Source organism: Lepisosteus platostomus, chromosome 10 (assembly GCF_059453375.1).
Source record: "Lepisosteus platostomus isolate fLepPlt1 chromosome 10, fLepPlt1.hap1, whole genome shotgun sequence".
NCBI lineage: Eukaryota > Metazoa > Chordata > Actinopteri > Semionotiformes > Lepisosteidae > Lepisosteus > Lepisosteus platostomus.
Window position 1 is genome coordinate 8503902 of NC_142620.1, and position 19874 is coordinate 8523775.

At 41.0% G+C, this 19874-nt stretch overlaps 2 protein-coding genes across 7 annotated transcripts in view; one reads left to right on the forward strand and one right to left on the reverse strand.

Annotated features, from left to right (window-relative positions):
- LOC148653206 (choline/ethanolamine transporter flvcr2a-like) overlaps positions 1-13154 on the forward strand; it is a 36053-nt gene extending 22899 nt beyond the window's left edge. For 2 of the 3 annotated variants that reach the window (XM_088647924.1, XM_088647922.1), the window contains exons 6-11: positions 2011-2121; positions 2599-2704; positions 4541-4652; positions 5175-5230; positions 7719-7836; positions 10073-13154. In XM_088647924.1, the coding sequence (XP_088504050.1) occupies positions 2011-2121; positions 2599-2704; positions 4541-4652; positions 5175-5230; positions 7719-7793 (460 nt within the window). In that variant the 3' untranslated portion in view covers positions 7794-7836; positions 10073-13154. The remainder of the gene's footprint in view (positions 1-2010; positions 2122-2598; positions 2705-4540; positions 4653-5174; positions 5231-7718; positions 7837-10072) is intronic. The other variant, XM_088647923.1, reaches the window with a different exon arrangement.
- A 166-nt stretch (positions 13155-13320) lies between these two features.
- Positions 13321-19655, reverse strand: erg28 (ergosterol biosynthesis 28 homolog). 4 transcript variants are annotated; one of them, XM_088647926.1, is made up of 5 exons: positions 19509-19655; positions 16819-16969; positions 15565-15655; positions 14984-15102; positions 13321-13962 (listed from the first exon to the last, which is right to left on the reverse strand). In XM_088647926.1, exons 2-5 carry the CDS (start codon positions 16949-16951, stop codon positions 13874-13876), a joined length of 432 nt encoding a protein of 143 aa, XP_088504052.1. In that variant the 5' UTR covers positions 16952-16969; positions 19509-19655; the 3' UTR covers positions 13321-13873. The 4 variants fall into 4 exon arrangements, with proteins under 4 accessions (XP_088504052.1, XP_088504055.1, XP_088504054.1 ...); XM_088647929.1 differs by having other exon boundaries at positions 19491-19590; XM_088647928.1 differs by lacking the exon at positions 19509-19655 and adding an exon at positions 18245-18442.
- Positions 19656-19874: the final 219 nt, after the last annotated feature.

The following is a 19874-nucleotide window of genomic DNA, read 5'->3' on the forward strand; positions in this document are numbered from 1 at the left end:
CAGTTCATTCAAATTCATTAGAAATATAAAGCAATAATGAGCTACTATTTTCCTATATAGTTCAATTAATTATACACTTAATATCTGATAAAAGGATTTGCTAATACTGGTACAGTGTTAATAATCATACCTAAGGCTTATTTAATAGTAAATCAATAGTAGATATAGGACAAATTCTGTTTTTACACTGGTACATTAGATATAAGCATTAGCAAGCAATATTTTCCTGGAATTCACATTCTTGTTCTTGTAACACTTCTCTATACTGTATGATGAGTTTGGAAAAGGGTATTTGCTGATATCCTGATCTGTATATCACTTAAGATTATAGGACCTTCGAGATGTTTTTCTGAAATTCCTTTACACCCACAAAAGCAAACACACTGAAAAAAACATCTGCAGGTGAAGCTCAGCCACTGGAAATGTGAAACAGAGTTGCTCTTGGACGTTTCTTTTTGCATATCTTCAAGAATTGTAGTGTTAGGTGTTCAAGATGTTTTTAGACACCTTTTGGATTGCTGGTGTTAACAATTCCTTTTCATTAAAGACGGGGTTTAAATTTTGGCATATCTTACATAGTATTAAATTTCCACAAAAAAAGTCTTTGCCGTGCACTTCGCACAAACTATAGCCTTGGCACAAATATGTTGGGAAAAACAAGCCTTTAAATTGAACTGTTTTATTATCCAGCTACTGTCGCACTCCTCCCCAACAGTCCATACAATAGGTCCACATTTAATTAGTCAGCACCTGAAGAAATAAACAGAGTGTCACCTGTAAGGCAAGGGAAAGAACACAACCTTGATCTGGGGTTTCTGCTCATTGAGTCATTTGAAGGACTAATGGGGGAAAAAAATCATTTTCACTAATTAGAACTAAAATAACCTGACAGCTATTACAGGAGAGAATCAATACATAAACTCTCCCCAGTGATTCATCTTTACCTCTTACGAACAATGGTTTCATGTAGCTCTGTAGTGTTTTACTCTGAAGACTTGTTGTCTTAGTAGTTTGCTTTCAGGGCTCCAAATGACTTCTTTTCAGTAGTTCTTGAGGGTTGGGGTTGATTATCCAGCTGCTTCATGCTGTCCTCAGGGTTCAGCTGTCTTTTTCCCCAGCATCTGTTCATTTGTGTTAAGTGTGTGCTTGGGGAAAGGTTTATCCCAGACCATAAGTACATTAAAGAACATTCTTGATATTCTTTCTTTCTCGTTGGCACACATTCGTACATACAGGCCCGTAAAATACCCTTCCACAAAAAAAGAGCCACTTCTAGTTTTCATGTCTTTCATTTCCTGTTGAACAGCTGTCAATGCAATACTGTTCTCCTGTATCCTCGTGGACAGCACTGTCAGTTTCTGTATAGTCTGACAAGGGTCTGTAGTTAAGAATTACCAGATGGCCGAGACTTTTTCGATTCCTATTTTACAGGTGTCTTCAGTAATACGAATAAATTGCTGACCCTAGCAGTGATTAAGTTTGAAATGTCCACAGAGAAAGGTGTACATTTGACATTAACAAAATATCACTTCATAGAGAACATAGAGAAAATGTTCTCGTTCTCAAATAATAATAAAAATCATTGGAATGAGCCCTATACTCCAGACAATACGGTAACAGGGCTGTTTACAACAGACCAGTGATAAGAATAGTTTAGGGTTTATAGAACTCAGCTAAGTCCTGTTTTCCTCTTCATGTGTGACTGTGTTGGCAGTGCTGATGAGGCCTGAAGTCTGTTTTCTTTGGGATTATCATCATTGTCACAGTTAGGCCTGCTCAAACTTTCAGAAGCTCTCCCCTGGCACTTTATTTCAATCCAGGGATCTAGTACTTTTCTGAAATTCTTCGCTTGTGCAATTTTATTGCTATTTACTTTGGGTTTGTTACAAACATACATCCGGGAGGTTTTGACCTCTTGTGACGTGTACATAAACTGTACATAGACAGATTTGAATGGAAAAAATGCAACCACTCTTTCCTGACTGTTTTTTTGGGGGGTTCCTTCTCCAGACAGACGACGCTGGCTGTATACTTGATGTCCTTCGTTGGGATGATCGTGTACGCTTTCACCCTTGGCCTGGGACACCTGTGGGTGGTGTTCATCACAGCCGCCTTGCTGGGGTAAGACCTGAGCCTACCCTGAGGGGCAGATACTGTAATCCACCCTGCTTCCCTGCTCTTTCCAGTATCCCAAATGGAAAAGAAGGTCTGCTTAGTGCCCCAATCCCCATAAGGCGGTGGCAGGATAATCCTGATCTCCCACAGTTCCTGTCACCTGGCTGTAGCAGAGGGGGATGTAGCCACCTCTTCCTCTGAATCCTCACTTAGACCAGCCTGGACCCACTGCTGTTCTAGTGGGCCTCACGATCGATCCTCTTTCTTTTCATTCTGTTTGTGATGGAATCATTTGGATTAGAAGGCAAATTCCCTCTTACTCTTGGGTCTTAATCAGTGTCTAACAGCAAAAAGCTGAAAGAATGCAAATGCCCGTCCCTTTTCCTGGTTGTAGCTGTCATTGAAAGAAAAACAGAACCGCAGTGGTTATTGCCCAGTGGAAGTGATGTGTGGGAGCTCAACCTGCTGCTGTTCTCCTTGTAGGTTCTTTATGACGGGGTACCTGCCCCTCGGTTTTGAGTTTGCGGTGGAGCTGACGTACCCGGAGTCTGAGGGCACATCTTCGGGCCTTCTCAACTGCTCAGCTCAGGTAACACACACACACGTGAGGGGTGCGCCTCTCCTGGGCCCTGCTGGGGTTCGATCCCAGTCGCTCTGGTGCCCTTGCCTTGGCAAGAGACCAGTCCTCTGCCTCAGGAGGACTGAACGTAGCACCAGAGTACTTTTCTGCTCTGATACTGACCAGGTTTTGCTCACGGTGACAATTTCCACTGTGCCATAAAACTGCAGGCTCTGCCAGGGCTAGATTACAAAGGGCGATGATGTCACTTCTGTAACTGGCCCCAGGGACTGACCTCCACGTACAGTACCCTGTTACACGCATCCCTGAGGTAGCCTGATCGTTTTGATCGCAGGATTTGCCGGTGTCGGTAAAAAATGGAGTAACTGAATCGTGCGATTGAAAAGAAAATTGACGTTCACAAAGCTTATTTTCCTTAAATTCGTTTTACGGCAGCAGCACACTGCCCTATGCATATAATTATAATGTAATCCCTTGCCATACACAAATTTACATGGCGTGGTTTTGAATATTCATGTGGACCTTACGCGCGCCCCTCAGTTGTGAAGCACCCGTAAACTGCGATGTGTGGGAGGAAAGAGAGCGACTATATCGTCTGATCTCGTTCTTTCTCAGCCACCTCCGCGAGTGATCGTGTCCGCAGTTCCTCACACATTGTGTTTTGCGCATATTAGTGTACAGTGTTGCACTGGGCTTTGATGGTTATTAGTATCTGATTTTACAAATAAGTGTCTGTGATAGGGATTTCCTAAATAAAAGAGGTTGTCATTAGTTAATAATAAATTAATTCATGAATGAATAAATTAAAATGGCTCCTTAAGTGTATGAGAAAGGACGAAGAGTCCAGTGTTGCTGAGCAATATAGGTCCGTGATGAGCTTCATAGTGCTTAGTAAAGAACTACAGTAAGTAATAGTGCGTGCCATGTGACCCAATCTACATGGGTCATCATGGCAATACAGGTAAAAAACTATACGATATTATTTCTGTAATCTATGATGCTTTTCTTTACTCTGATGTTATTGTCTTCCTTTATTATAGATGGAAAAAATGTTTAAAGAATTTTAATAGGGTGAATAGTGCCTTCAGTTCCCTAACCCTATTTTGCTAATTTTGAAAATTTTACCTTCCGCGAGAGAGTTTTCAGGAATGTAACCCTCTCGGGTTGATAAAGGACTACTGTATATCTATATAAAGAATAGCCTATTCCAGAATCTCTGGCTTGGGCTATTTTTACCAGAGAACTTGTGAGTCTGATAAATATCTGACTACACTTTTCTGCCATAAGAATGTGCACACTCGTGCAAAAATGTAAATGTTGCCTTTTTATTTTCTGTAGTGCACTCACTGAAAGCAAATACCTCTGTAAAGCTAAGGAGATAGTTGCCAACAAAAAAAAAATGGAATGAAAGCTACTCTTGAAGTAAAATGTTCCTTCTGCTGACTGGTTATCATTAATAGTTCTAGAATAGCTTTTTGATGTGCAGTGTCTGTTTGGACATGCTCTTGGTTCTGATAACAGTCACAAAGCAAACAGTGAGCTCTGTTTTTACTCCGTTTTTGCTCTTGTTGAGTCTGATGACTTATCTGAATTCAGAGCTAGTTTTAAATTTATTTTTTTTAGCTTTAACTGTCTCTCTCTCACGTTATACCATTAACCAACCACTCATATCTAAGCGCTAGATCTAAAATCAGGTGCCGGGGTTGAAAGAATAAGGCAGTAAGTACCAGGCAGGAGAAGCTCACCTGAAGGCCAGGATCGAGCTCAGGCTTTGACGTCAGTGGAATTGAATTAACTCATTGGCTAACATGCAGCTTGGGCTCTCACTACGGGTCTCCTTCCCAGGTGTTTGGCATCATCTTTACAATCGCCCAGGGGAAGATCATTGACAATTTCGGGACGTTAAAGGGAAACATTTTCCTTTGTGTGTTTCTGCTGATCGGGACCATTATTACAGGTGAGGGGGCTCCGTCTTAAGAACACGGAAGACACATGTTCACAAAGTCTTCCTGGTAGTCGTGGCCATTTCCTCTCTCCTTACAGCAGTGCTGTAATGACGCTGACAGTTCATCCACTCTCAGAAGTAAATTGTCAGAACAATAACTTCAAAGAATACTTTTATATGCTGTATATTGAAGTATTGCTGAATGTATTGGATTCTTTCCACCAGACTCAATAGTGGCACAAAGCAATTGATTACAAGTCTCTCTGGCTTTCCTAGTGTAATTGCCTTCACAGCAATTTGTGCTCAGTGACAGCACTAGCTGTTGTTCAAAGTGTATTGCTGCACAACAGTGCCCTCTAGAGGAAGAAGCCCGGAACAGTTTAGTCAGTCTTCAGATGCTGTTTAGGCTTCTTAATAGAAACTTGGAATTAATCAGTTTTTGTTAACACAGCTCCTCTGTTCATGGCTGTTTGAAAATATCTTGTTTTCCACCCACCTGCTGAACCCATACCTGCATTCTCTTCCTTTTTACAGGTTTGATAAAATCCGATCTTCGGAGACAGAAGGCAAATATGTCGGCCGCATCCCGCGTAAGTGAGCCCTGGCCCAGTGTGTGTATGGTGAATGGGACGTGTGCTGGGGGTGTGTTGAGCATGTGGTGGCAGCTGTACTCTCTCCTGGATACCCTTGCACAGACAGGCCTTCACTATAGGGATCTCTGGGTCTACACCAAATCTGCTCATCTTCAAGGACAAAACGAGCTGTTTTGTATTCAGTTGGTTCACTGAAAACTTTTTCCCCCTCCTTGAAGTCATGCTTGTCTCTGTGGGTTAACATTTTGTATCTTCATGCCTTTGTTTGCTTGATAGTCTTTTCTGTAATTTCAGCTTTCAGCAGTTTTTCAGCTCCAACAGAACATACTTTAATCTGTGAGATTTTAAAACTTGCTATTTATTCAATAGAAATTTCACCTCTCTGTGTTCTGGTCCTAGTTGTGAAAATACATTGTTTAACATTACTAATTAAAACAGGTGATTCTAAAATGCAGGTTAGGTATAAAATGGAACAGCATAAGAGTACAATAGAATATTAATGGAAAGTCAGAAACACTAACACTGATTGGTTTTACTGGTGTTAGGTGTGATCTTCAGCAAAGTTGTTCATCACTACATAGACATACCTTCAGTGGGGAGCTCATCAGTTTTATTTGACAGAATACAGATCCTTTGCTGGGTGTTTCTTCTTAGGGTCAGAGTGGTAAATCTGTCTAAACAGTGTTAATGCACTAATCTTTCAGATCTAGGCTCACAGAGATTTACATACAGTACAGTATAAGGAAAACTCCACCCATGCTTTAAAAACAATGATTAACCTGTCACTCTTTTCTTATTAGTTGCTTGTTAATGTTCTGAAAAGCTCACAGTAAAGTGGTAAAGTGACTGCCTTAGTCAATCAAGTGAATGTAATTGAAATAATTGAATCCTGCAAACTCCCCATCTCCTCGGGAGACTGGCTGGTATGAAACGCAAGTAAAGTAACGTGGCCTGAGTAATCACTGGAATGGGCTGAGGCAGAGATTCTGTCTGTTCACTGATGAAAGCCCGCAGGGTGTTTCTTGCAGAGAAAAATCAAAGAAACAGATCAGCCTTTCCCCGGGAACTGCTTGAAATTTGTTCTTCAACATTTCCATCAATAATCTTCACGTTCGCTGCCGCTTAATTTCATTTTTCTGTTTCTTTAATGCTCTTGGTGGTGGAGGTGAAGCCGCAGTAGCAATTTTTATCTTTCATGGTAATCCTGGGATTAATTCATGCCTCCAGGACTATTTCGGGTAGTACACTTTTCTGTTCCAAACACTGACTTTCAGGACCGCTGTCTGTGTCTCCTAGAACATTCTGTGCCACCGCATTATGATCTATCAAAATGCGTTTTAAATATCTGAAATTTAGAGAGGCAGTATCTGGGATATAAATGTCTAGAATCTTACCTCAACAGCACATGGTTTATATAACAAAAACATAATTATTCTCCCTTCCCAGAGAAATATTGAAAAGCACAACCCCAATTACAGGATGAACATTAAATGGACAAAAGTTAATTTTCTGATGTAGGATTTGACTTTGACATAACTTTAGCATTTGAAAGCAAATTTCTAACAAGACAGTTCACAAATGTCAAATGCCCTGCTCCATGGGCCTCAAAATCACTCCAAAGGCCAGGACCTGGTCTGTCACCACTGAACAACACGTAGTCTGTGAAGTATTTAAATCTTGAATCCTCCAGATTTAACACCATTCACTACGGCTCTTTACCAGTCATGTTGTAGTTGACCTTAACAAAGAGCATTAATGCGAGGTTTCATCCATTCCTATGCACTCTGTAGAAACTGGTGTAGTGGGATGAGGAGCTTCTTTTGGCGTAGTCTTCAGTGCTGGTGGATTCAGATCCCTGTCAGGCTTGTGATAAAACCCAGCCACATGCTGAGGGATCAAGAGCTTCCGACTGAGGCGATCCGTAATCCTGCTTGCAAAAAGCAAGTACAGCTGACATCTGAGAAGGTTTGGAAAAAGGGGATCCTTCCTGAAGACAGCCCATCTATCGTCTTTAATGCTGTGTCTGCTCTCGATTGGATTGCCCTGGAGTTTTCAGCAGCACAGAATGTTACTGGAGACACGGGTGTCAGCGCGCTGGCGAGACAGTCGGTGCCTCGTCGCTCCCGATCGTGACCCAGGTGTCACGCCCTCTGCAGCCAGAGGGCGCTCCTTCTCTGTCCTGTCCCTAGTTTCTGTTCTGCTGTCCTTCCTGTCCCTCTCTTTCCCTTGGGCTATATATTTCCGGGTCTTGCACTCTGTCCTCGCTCAGCTTTGACGTTCGGATGTCCTGAGACCCGCCTAGCACCAGGGCGCCCCACGTCCGCTCCCTGAGGGCATAGGTTTCTATACGGCATTCCTGAACTCTTTGCACTAATGAGCCCGGGCCTTTTTCCCGTCTCGCCGCTACGCATATGGTCTTTTTCCGCTCTCCTACTCCCCACGGTTAGTCCCTTTGGACGTCCGTGACACCAGGCTGTCGTTCCAGGCAACAGACTCGCGCTCTCCACCTCTGGATTATGGTGCTGTCACTCCCATCAACCCCTTGCACCTCCAGCACTGATCAGTAGCCCCACCACACTAAACACAAACGCAGGCTTGTCAAGGTAGGATGATCAACTGCCACCTGCACCCAATCAGGCACTTTTGTTTGATCTGATTTGTTTTTCTGTGATTTGTGCGGTATTTCTAGATGCATCGGGCTTCCGGTTTTCCCTCTTTTTCCTGCTATGTCAGCTGAAATGGAGCACAGCTGGTGGGAAAAGTTCAGATCAAGGATGGTTGCAAGCTTAGAGTATAGTTATTAATTTACCTGCAAGTTACATGTGAGCCTTTAGTAATTTAGGTCTTAAAACTCATCAGCCCTTCTAATTATGCGGTAATACAGCCAAATATGCAGATTTACAATCCTGAACATTTTTGGATAGTAATGTAACCTTTGGAGTGTTCATTTGACAAGTTAATGGATAATCCGAAGGACTGTAGGGCATGCTCAGCTGAGCCCAGCGATTAGCATAAAGCTGTTTATTATGATTGCTGAGGATCTGGCTTACACTAGGAGGTCTTCTTTTAAATTGGCTGCATATGGAGTGTGCTGTTCACAAATCTTTTGGCAAAATCACCCTGTTAACTTGTCTCTTCTTACCACTAATTAGGCCCAGGCAGCTTTCTAACATTAACTTACTTGAGCTGAGACCACCTTTTAGGATGCTAAAGCGACTGGATTCCAGACTGTGGAGGATATTCTGGCACATCAGCACATTGCACTGTCTTTATTGTAGTATTGTAGTACCAGCACCGCAGTGAGGTGTTCCTACAACAGTGCCCCAGGAGGAGCTGTCATTGCATGCTTGAGTGCGGCCTTGTCTCAGGGTTATAAGACTGCCTTTAAAGAGAAATTAAGATCTTTATTTTATAGGTCCAATTGCATAACAATTTTTAGTACTTCAGATAGAGCTCTGATTTTTTTTTTAATTTATGTCTGTTTGGAGTTAAAGACCAGGTATTATCACTTATAATTTTTAATTAATAGCTTTGTGGTCTGTACAAAAGGAGGTAGCATTTTTGTTTTTACAAACTTTGCTTCGTGGGTGCTGATAGTGAAATGTATCTGCCTGGTCTTGATAAATAAAAATGACTGCATGGAAAAGTGGCTTTTTATGTTGACAGATGCAGGTTCTGATACATATGTACACACACACACACACAAACACTCCCATAAGTACATCATAAAGATTAGAGACATTGTGTAGACACGTCGCTAGAAACTGGGCTGTTGTAGGACCAAAAAAATACTCTACGTGTTTCAGGACTCGACAATCAACAGACAGGCCTCTACAATTTTAAAGCAGTCAGCAGTGTTGCAGGAGCCAGTTGAACTTGACTAACTGTTGTTCATATGTATGCAGTGTATGTGTCTATCAACATTTTTAATGTATATGTACAAAGATGTGCATTTGTCCTGGTTACTATATATGTATGTTATGAGCATCATCAATTTACTCAAAGCTTCCACTGGTTTCCACTAGATCAATTCTGAGTGTTATTAAAGGTGCTCTCTGACTAACATGAAGCTTATGTTCCGTACAATCTTAGTAAGCTGAATTTTATGTCGGAACACACTCTTCTATGTAGATGTTTGTACTTACAGCTATTATCATTATTGTTATTATTACAGTAATACAAATTATACTCTTACAATGTAATTATTGTACAGTACTTTAATTATAAAACTGTATGTCACCTTTGCACAGAGACGGGCACCTTTCACATCAATATGAATGCTTTTCAGGCAAGGGCAGAGCAAGTCTGAACATGTCTGAGGCCGTGCACAACTTTTTACCTAAAGTAGGATTTTTGTCATTTGGATTTGCTCAAGACGGGAGTACCTGTACTGCAGCTTGGATGAGAACAGAATCATTATAAAACACGGTTAAAATGAGTCCAGAGAAATTATGCATGAGATACCATTTTGTCAAAATAGACTTGAAAAACATGTAACTTTCCATTTGTGTACAGTGTGTAGATACTGTGCTTAATAAACAAATACATTTTTCCCCTGTAGTAAGATAGATAGTGAGATATAATTCACATCATGCATGTTAGTTTTTGTTTTTAAATGGGCCATTATTAATTACATTCAGCTTCATCAACTGCTTAAGTCACTTTAAATGGACTGCTTTAGCTTGCTTCTGTAGTACCTCCAGGGTTGTGCCTAAATAGTTTTATTTTGGTATTAAGACAACACAATCTGCAAAATAAAGTGTTCTAAGTCACTTGTGAGCGCCTGCTGTTGCCCACTGGGGCGAGTGCTTATTGTTTCTTCTTTTCTTTAATAAACAGAATTTAGTAGATGATGCGGAACGATCCATCTCTTGTCCGGTAATTGTGGAAGAGTCCAAGCTGTAGAGCACCGGAGGAGGGACAGCCAGGCACAAGGACGGAGATGGGGAAGTACTATACATCCTCCTCCTTCCCCTGGCCAGGCCTGTTGGAGGAAGGGGAGAGATAACTAGGTCTGTGGGCTTCCAAACTTGACTCGTCACGAGATGCATGGAAAAGAACTTGACAACCGGGTTTTTCCTCTTTAATTTTGTTTACTGGACTGATCTGATGTTTTTCTAACAGTATTTGATTTTTTTTAATTGACAGTGTTTATACAGCAGGCCCTCGTGCTGGCCACTCCTCGGCATGAAGATACCTAAATTATCATTGAAGAGATGTGTGAAATACAGGCCTTGAGACTGGAATCATGCTTTGGCTGATAGGTGTTCACATGTTTTAATCAATTCTACCCTATGTGAAAGGGGAAAAAAAATCTGATTTGTTTTTAAGGAGGGATAATTAAAGGTAGAAAGCTTTTGGGATGTTATGCACAAACCGTATTAAAGGCTGCACACTCAGCAATTACCTCAGACAATAGCTTACGTTAAGATTCTCTGCTGTTTCATTGGCTACATACTTTGAAAACCAATGTGCTTGGGATAAGTGTTTTTGGGAATCTACTTAACCCAATTCCCCCCAGAATAGCTGAACTTTGCTGCTCATCTGTTGCACAATGGAAAAGCTCATGTTGCTTCCAGTGGTTAGCATCACTAGTCCTAAAGTGCATCAGTTACAGATTAATTGACTCCATTAGGTATGCATTTATATACACTGACACTCTTAAAAATATATATGTTATAATAGATTAAAAACGGTAAATGTAACTACTATATAAGAGCAGATAAGGCCCCTAAATTCCTGAAATATGCATTACAGTATATGATATTGTATATTTTAAAATAAAAATGTTCAGATTAGGGTAAGATATAAAGTTCAAATAAAAGAATTTGTGCAAAATCACTTTGTTTAAAGAACAATATGTAAGGAGTTAAAGAATATTCTGTTATCATGTTTGTAAATTTGTAGTCTATTGTAGTTATTTTGCAAACTTTATCCTCTGTAATGCTGGGAGCCTTGATTACTACTACAAAGTTATGTGCTTTATATCTAGTGAAGTCTCAAAATATCATTGTGTCATAAAACTGCAGAATGCAAAACACTCATTTTTTTCTGTATTTTGAAAACATGACACTTTAAAGGCGTATTTTGTTCTATAGTATTTGTTTTCTTCATAAAAATACTGTTGGTAGCATTCTGCATCCATAAATACATGATCACTGGGGCAAAGAACTAACTTGGGGATGAATACCTATTGGGACCATATACTGTATACGGCAGGGATCTCAAATTCGATTCCTGGAGTGCTTAGTGTCTTCTGAGTTTTGTTCAACTAAAGCTATTAAACAGGGCAAAATGACTACCTGTTTGTAATTATTCTTATTTTCTTTCAGTTACAGAACTGATCTTGTTATTTTGTTAAATTCAAAACTGTAATACAACCAGGAGTAGGTAGGTGACTATATCTATGATTATTTGAATGTTTTGGGTCATGAGTTCCAAAATGCCTAAAGAAGAATCATGTGTATACTGTATGTAACTAAGAAAATAATTAGGTTAATTGACTACTCAGGTTAGACAAAAACCATCAGGTACTCCAGGAATTTGATTTTGAGACTTACACATTCTTAGCTGTGGGAATTTGAGCTAAACTGAGAATAATGACTTTGTTGTTGAAAACTAAACATACTGTATTTACTTGTCTCTGTGACACTAACTAAATGTATAACATCTAGTTTTTTTCTGGAAACCTAATCTGTAATAAATGTGGTAAAATCTGTGACATTTGTAAAATGGTACAGAAATTTTTGATTTTTTCTGAAGTGCATAACATTAATTGAAGACTATAACTGATTTTTATTACTTAAAATGCTGTTTTTAAACATAATTGGAGATTTTTTTAAACGTACTATACACAATATGCAAAGGAACAAGTATGGTTTTTTCCATGCTTAAAAAAAGAAGAAAGAAAACACGTTTCAGCTGTGGAGCCTCAGGTGTGAGAAAGACCAGGCAGAAAGCAAAGGAAGCAAAGATTAAAGATCTCTCCAAGCCCATTGTTTCTCATTTCACCTCTGACGGCCATGACCACTCTAATCTCTCCGTCTGTGTTCTCAAAGACGGTTTTCTGAACTCATACACAAGAAAGACTACAGAAACCAAAATTGTCCTGCAGCTAGGATCACACCTTCCCCCTTCTCTTAACAACAGACTACTTTTCTTCTAAATTCTCTTCATTCATTGGAGGTTTCATTTCACACCTCTCTACACCTATTCTGACTTCACACCTAATAATGTAATAATGATAATGTTTCTTTATTAGCCCTATACAATTTCTTGCATTAGGAATTCGTCTTTTATCACCTCTTGATTGGCCTCTCTTTCGGTCCCCTGCTCCTGCCTCTCACTCCTCCTCTCTCCCAGCCTTTGCTCTCCCACTACTTTACCTTTGCTTTCTGCCCTGTCTTTCTCACACCTGAAGAAGGCTCCACGGCCGAAACGTTGTGTTTTCTTTCTTCTTTTTCTCAGCATGGAATAAACCTATTACTTGTTCCTTTGCAGCCTACGCATGCTGATGCAGCTACCCACCTGAACTATATACAATGTGCTCTTGGTTACTGAATAAAGCTACATTAATAGCTTGTTTTCTACATCTTTGTAGATCAGGGGACCAGACAGGGTATCCATCTTGGAGTATTGTTTTGAAATGTCTAGTTTTTTTTTAGTCCATATTTAATTGTTTTATATTGTACTGTAATTATCACATAATTCTATGAGAAATGTTTTATTACAGTGTTGACCCAAGCTGAGCTCTCTTTTTTTATATCCTAAATTAAAAGATATAAATACCTAGTTCTATTTAATAATGGATATTGATGGAGATTGTTATAGTTTCGTAAAATTATTAGATACTTTATCGTCTGGTATTCAGTTGAGTACAATGTTAACTGATCTATTGGTGAAATAAAAAATGTATTCTTTATGGTTTGGTTAATTCTGTTATCGGCAGCTTAGCAGTGCTCTTGCGTACTGGTAAAAATGAGCGTCTGGTACAAGTACAGTTTTTTTTTCAGGATCTCAGGATTTTAAAAAAGCCTTTTTTACATTTCAAAATTGTCTTTAAAGGCAAACTACTTTGGAATACCATATTTACTGCCACTAAATTCATCTTGCCTTTATTTAAATTTATTAAACCATAATCATTTTCTTCTTGTAGACCATATTTCCATATTTAGCAGCTGTCTTTCACATGATATGTATACAGTACATGGTTTCACCAAAATTTACCACGATCTTTTAAAGAGATCATGCAATGGTCATATATGGCACAAATCCAGGGGACAAAACACCAGTTGTTTCGTTTAAAACAAAACTCCTTTATAAAATGTAGGAGTGAAGAAAGAAGTTCCTTTCTTCGCTGTATTAATGCTGTATTTCAATAACTAGTGTATAATCCTGTCACCTGTACAAAGTAGGGGTGGCGTTTCTTTTCACCTTTTAAAAAAAACAGGCCTTCTGTAACAATAAATGCAGAAAAAGACTTGGCTCTTAAACATTCTTATTTTAAAAAGGAAGCAGGTTTTAAACTTCTAAAAACGTCAGCCGTGGTTGACAAATTCATGGACACGTTTGCGTTCAGTTCCACGGCCGTCGCCCGGAGCCTTGCGCGCCGCCTGTCGCCGAGCGGGACGGGCTGGCGGTTCAGTTGCGTTTCTTCGGGCGCGTCGCCATCACTTCCTGGGGCTCCGCCATGCACTGGAAACCAATCAACATCCCCACGATGGAGAAGCCTGCCAAGAGAGGGGCAGAGCAGCGTGAGGCCACCAGGGCTTTAGGAAACTGGCGCCCCACTCTGGCCAACCATTGCCCGTGGACTCGCCAGTAGCATTATTTCGCTTTAACTGGCATTTTCTTCCTTTGCGATAGTGTTGTGGGCATACACGGCAGCCGTGAGCACCCCGCAAAATAAGCTCACGAAGAAACATCGCTAAACGCCCGTACCTCTTTTTAAAAGACTGTTATTTTTTTAAATGATAATCAGATACTAAGAAGCAGTTGGGATCGTCACCCATGTTTCGCGTAACGAGAGTTTCCAACCACGAAGAAGAATTTCGAAACCTCTTCCAAATGGAGAGAGTGAAGAGGAAAGTAGTCATAGCACTTGTTTTCATAGTTGACTGTTCGCGTCACCTTCAGACAACGAACTCGTCTGGGTGAGAGTGAGCAGGAGAGAAGCGTGACATGGTTCACCATGTCTTCCTGTGTTGTTCGCTATTGCGGGCGCTCTCGCTTTCTTAAGAATATTTGGGTTTAAGATTTTACCATGGACCCCAAAGGTACTAAGAAAAAAAAAGAAAATTAACTGTTTACTGTATAGTACTGAACTTGGGTATGATTAAAGATGTCTAACTACAGTAGGTAATAAGCTGTGTTTTTATTACTAAACCACAGTATAAAGGATGAAATAATAAGGAAGTTATTATTGTTTCTTTTGACATTTTTGGTGGGGGGAAAAAGTAAAAGCAGGAGCGACATTTTTTGGGGTCCAGAACGGATCGTAATTTTCCCCCCAAAGAAATGCTGGAAATAGGTTTTTTTGTAAAACAAATATTACAATATTACATTAGTGTGCCTGCTACAAAAAGGATATGGTAGCTTTGTGACTGTGCTGCACTTAGAAATGATAGGCTTCCTTTGACGCACAGTATATAAGAAAACCGCAGCTAAAGAAGTTTCAAAGATGAATGTGAGAATCAAATTTAAAAGTGTGATATTATACACGGTGTCCATTCCCAACACTGCAATACTTACTTGCCACAATTAGTGGGGCCATGATGCCAATCGTCAGCAGGGCAGTTTTGTACACGAACACCTCGGACAGGAAGTGACCCAGAGCCACAACAAATGTCCAGAGTGTGATATGATAGAGCCTGCAAGACATGTCGTAGAGCTGCCGTTACATCGCAGTGGCAGCACACACAGACCCAGGAGCAATGCGAAACAGTGGCATTGAAATTGTCAGGCGGCTGCAGAGATTGCGATCACGTCCATGAGCATTTTCTTTTAATTTGAAAAACAAAACGAGCGATCCAACAAACGAACAAACAAACAAACGGGTCAGACTGATGTACAGCACTGTATGTACAGTATATGACACGAATACGCCCCTGCGTATAACAGGGATCTCAGCCGCCCGGGCTGAGGGAGTTCTCCTTTAGCTCAGCTGGTAAGATCCTTCTGGTGTGACGCCGGAGACCCGGGTTCGCGCCCAGCCGGTGAGGGAAGAACTGGCAGGGCAGGAGCGGCAAGGGTGGAGACCCCAAGAACCGGTACATATAACAAGTCCCAACTGAGAAACATCATTAAAAACCAAAAGGTTTTTTTTTCCTTACGTTTTGTTCTGTATGTCGACGGCACAGGCACAGCGAATGATAGAAGACAGCAGGGTCCAGATTCCAAAGGTTCGGGCTTGAAGGCCATTTACTGAAAAGATCAATTTTAGGCAGCATAAAGGCACTTTGCTCTGATCTGTAATTGGTATGAACCCTCTGCTAATTAGTAGGCTTCAGTACTGCCCTCATTCAGGGGTGCTAGCTGAAATATTGCCAATTATCAGGGAAAAACCCTGACTCATTGTGAGCGATCTTTATTCACCTATGTCTGTTACTCATCAGTGGATTACATATTAAGATCAATTTAGTCAGTTATTAAGGAGTTAATTCTTAATTTGCAAGTTGAGGAGAGACTGCAGAAAATTATTAACTGAAGATGTTGAAAATAATTTACTTTTGGTTATTTTTTAAACCAAGGGTGGAGAGCAAGGGAAAACCTAAACCAGCAGGCAGATCAGTCATTGGCAGCAATTAGCACAGGTGATACAGGGCCCACTTGTGTCTCTTAATTATCGCTCCAAGAGCTGGCTGATTTCTTAATGTCATTAATAAAATCTGAAAAAGGCGTGAAAAGTTTAAAAAAAAACATACAATAACTGATTGATCCATGGAGAAAGTGACATTATATACTGCAGCTAAAAAAGTGTGATAGTGAACCACTGAAAATATGTATAAAAGTGATCAAAGTTTGTGGCATCAACACTGCATTTACAATTGGTATTAATTACATTAATTAACCATGTTCTCCTTATAAGCATTTTCCCTCCTACCATCTAAACTCAGATGGTGGTAGAAAACAGATGAGTGCCTGTTCTGATCTGCGTAGCTGGATCTGGTCTTCATTACAGTCTATAATGTGGTATAACCAGGGTGTGTCAGCATTGCTTCATCACAGAGCAAAGTGAGGAAAACCACCCACTGCTCTCCAGCAGAAAATGGAGTTTCGGTAAACAGCTTATTCCAGACTTGGCTGTTCCGAGAACTCAAGTGATTTAACCCACTTTTCCTTATCTAGTTTGTAAAAACACCTGAGAATCAAGAGCATGGGTCAAATCCCTGCAATCATCTCGATAAGAAATCTAGAAAGCTTGAGATCTTCACATACTGTACTGTATGTGCAATGCTGTAATTCACCTAGTTACTCAGGATCCTGTGGTATTCACATTTTGTCAACTTGCTATGATGGATGCGCCCGTCTTTTCCTTCTCAATCATCCCATTTGAAACCTTAAGAGCAAGAAAGGTGAAGGCTCACCAAACTCTGGGGATCCAGTGTACAATTTCTCGGACAGAAAGCTGTGATCCCGAAAACTCTGCACGGTATTCCCCACGGCAATGACAGATACCATTACCAGCCAGCTCCGAAGCACATTCAGGAATCGACTCATTGCGGCACCCCTCCGGTACTGAAAATAAAGGAGGAGGAAAGCGAGTCACAAATAAAAACAAGATAGCTTATTCAAATGAAACAGAACCCTACGTTCCCGAATATTAGATCAATTAAATTTCTTAAAACCAGTAAAACACAAAGTCTGCTGCATCGCTTAGCAATTATACAGCACAACGCCTGTTCATCATCAGTTGATCTGATACAGTCTACATATTCAGATGTACAGTAACTGTCACGAACCATACTCCCGCGCGCACCTCCCGGCCTACACACCTGCGCCGTCGTTAGCTATTAGCACGGCACTCCCTGCTTTAACATATAAACCCCTTCACTCCTCGCTCACTGTTGAGATAGTCATAGCCTTTCTCTTGTGCGCGTTTCTTCATTTATTGTTAACTGGATACCGACCTTGACTCCGTCTCTGCCTCGTGTCTCTTGAATTTGGATACCTCGCTGGATCGACCTCTGGACTCCCGGCCCTGCTCTGTCTCCGACCTCGACTCCGTCTCTGCCTCGCGTCTCTTGAATTTTAATACCTCGCTGGCTCGACCTCTGGACTCCCGGCCCTGCTCTGTCTCCAACCTCGACTCCGTCTCTGCCTCGCGTCTCTTGAATTTGGATACCTCGCTGTTTAGACTACTGGATTCCTGACCTCGCCTGCCTACCCCGACCTCGAACTTAGTCTCTCGTCCCTTGGAAGTCTGACCTGATTCCTTTTAGCACCACATAGGGTCCGATCATCTATACCACTAGTCCACATTGATTACAATGTGACTGTGACAGTAACAGAAACACATTTATGAAGTATTAAATGAGAAATGCTGCAGCCTTAGGGTGGAATCGCCCACGAATCCGATCTACAGCTCGTTACAAACTGTATGAAGCCCTCTTGGAAGAGGATTGTGTATTAAAACATACTGTATACTGAATTTCAGAATGAAGTGTCACTTATACCTTCAACAAATTCCAAACTTATTATCAGGAGCATAATAAGGTGCTCTGACATTTCACCAAACATACCTGGCATAAGTAAATTCATTATGCTGATTGAGATTTCCCATCAGCGCATTTGAAGAATAAGTGGCGTACTGTAAACATCAAAGGTCATAGTAGTAGGCACGATCGCCATTAGGAGCTATACAAGCTGTGCGTCTGCAGGGCATGCTTTGTGTCACAGTGCTGATGTGGTCTTTTGGCATTCTATCCCATTAGCCTCGCAAAGCCTCAAAGAACAGTTGTTGGTTCACCGGTCTCGGCGCCCCTAGGTGCCACGTGTTGTCCCAGCTCATACCACACAAGTTCAGCTGCGCTCCGATCTGATGACTCGGCCATCCACAGCGTTAACTGTCTCCTCAGCTCTCCCCGCTGTTGTTACACAAGCGTGCAATAGGGTGCGGTGAGGGTGAGCCCACAGGAACAGCAGCAAGTGAGACCCTAGGACATGATCGGCGCTGTGCCGTGCAGTCGGAGTCCGGTCAATTACTGTGGACTGGAATACAATGGACCTCTATAGTGACCTGACCTGGAATTCCCATTGAGTGGTTTGTAATGCACAACAGCGAATTGTTTCGCAGCACATGCTGATGTCTGCTGGGGGCGATCTGCGCCAAACCTTGATTCCTCACTGGAGCAGACTCCTGATACCCACGGCACTAAGGTGCTGTTTTCTTAATAAACTGCGGACGATGCTTTCCAACTGTGGGTTTTCTCGATTTTTACCAGACCTGACAATGAGCACGTTAAATCGCCTCTGCCCATCTCTCTCACTAATCAGGTGATTTAGCGTTTATGAAACGGTCACTCCAGTGTCCCACTGTGAGCATTTAATCCAATGGACGCCAGAAGCATTTCTTAAGATTTCACAGTTGTAAACTTTTTCTAATACATATGAACACGTTCTACCACGAGATTACTTTTGATGCACAGTATGTTAGAATAACGGTGCGCGGATTGATAGCTTTTAAATGTACCGTATGACAGCCACGCAATACTGAAATAGTACAACAGTTTAATATAATAATAATGTCATATATCAGTTATCCAATTAGATTCTTCTTGAAGCCAGATCGTGCAACATTGACATACAGTAGATTTTTAAACTCTAAAACAAACCTCACTTATATGGAACCGATGAGCTAGCCAACTGGAGAAATATGACAACGTATATGCTGTATAGACTGCATCATCTAACAATCACATTTAAACCTCATATATATATATGGATTTAATTAACGAATTCCCTCAGTCACTGATTGCAGCTACAAATTGCGCTTTGCTTTACACATCATGTACTGTTCGTTAGTCCACTGAACAGACCATTTACTGTGAATACCTGAATACCAGATTACAAAGTCACACGTAGCTAGAGGTATCTTAAAACATACGACGAAGACTATCACAGATGAATTACGTGAATTAGGCTAAAATACTGTAATCATGACTGTCACCGATATCAGAATTTCCTTATGTAATCAGGTAGCTATATATAAGGCTGTAATGCAGTGTATCAATATGGATCATAATTCGTATTTACATACAAGGGTTTCTCTTCTTACCTCAGTACCGCAGCATTGTTAACATAGCATTATACACAGAAACCACCACCATTTTAATCTTTTTAGATATTTAATTGGTTGGATGTACAGAACCTCTCACACAAATAAGAGTCTTTTGGATAAGGGGGCTGTCACTCTGTCGTGATTGGGCTGACGGACATTTAACGTGGCCAATCAGAGGCCCCACCACCTGGTCCCATCGAGTCGTGCGTTGATCAAGCGAAAACAAAGCCCCGCCCTCTTTCACTCACTCCACCAATCATAGCCTTGCTGGCTGCATTTTGTTTTCTTTAAGATTCCGCCTCACGCCTCCGGGCTGAAAACTCTGGAGCAATGCGCTAGTTGCTGTGCTGTAGTCTGTACAAG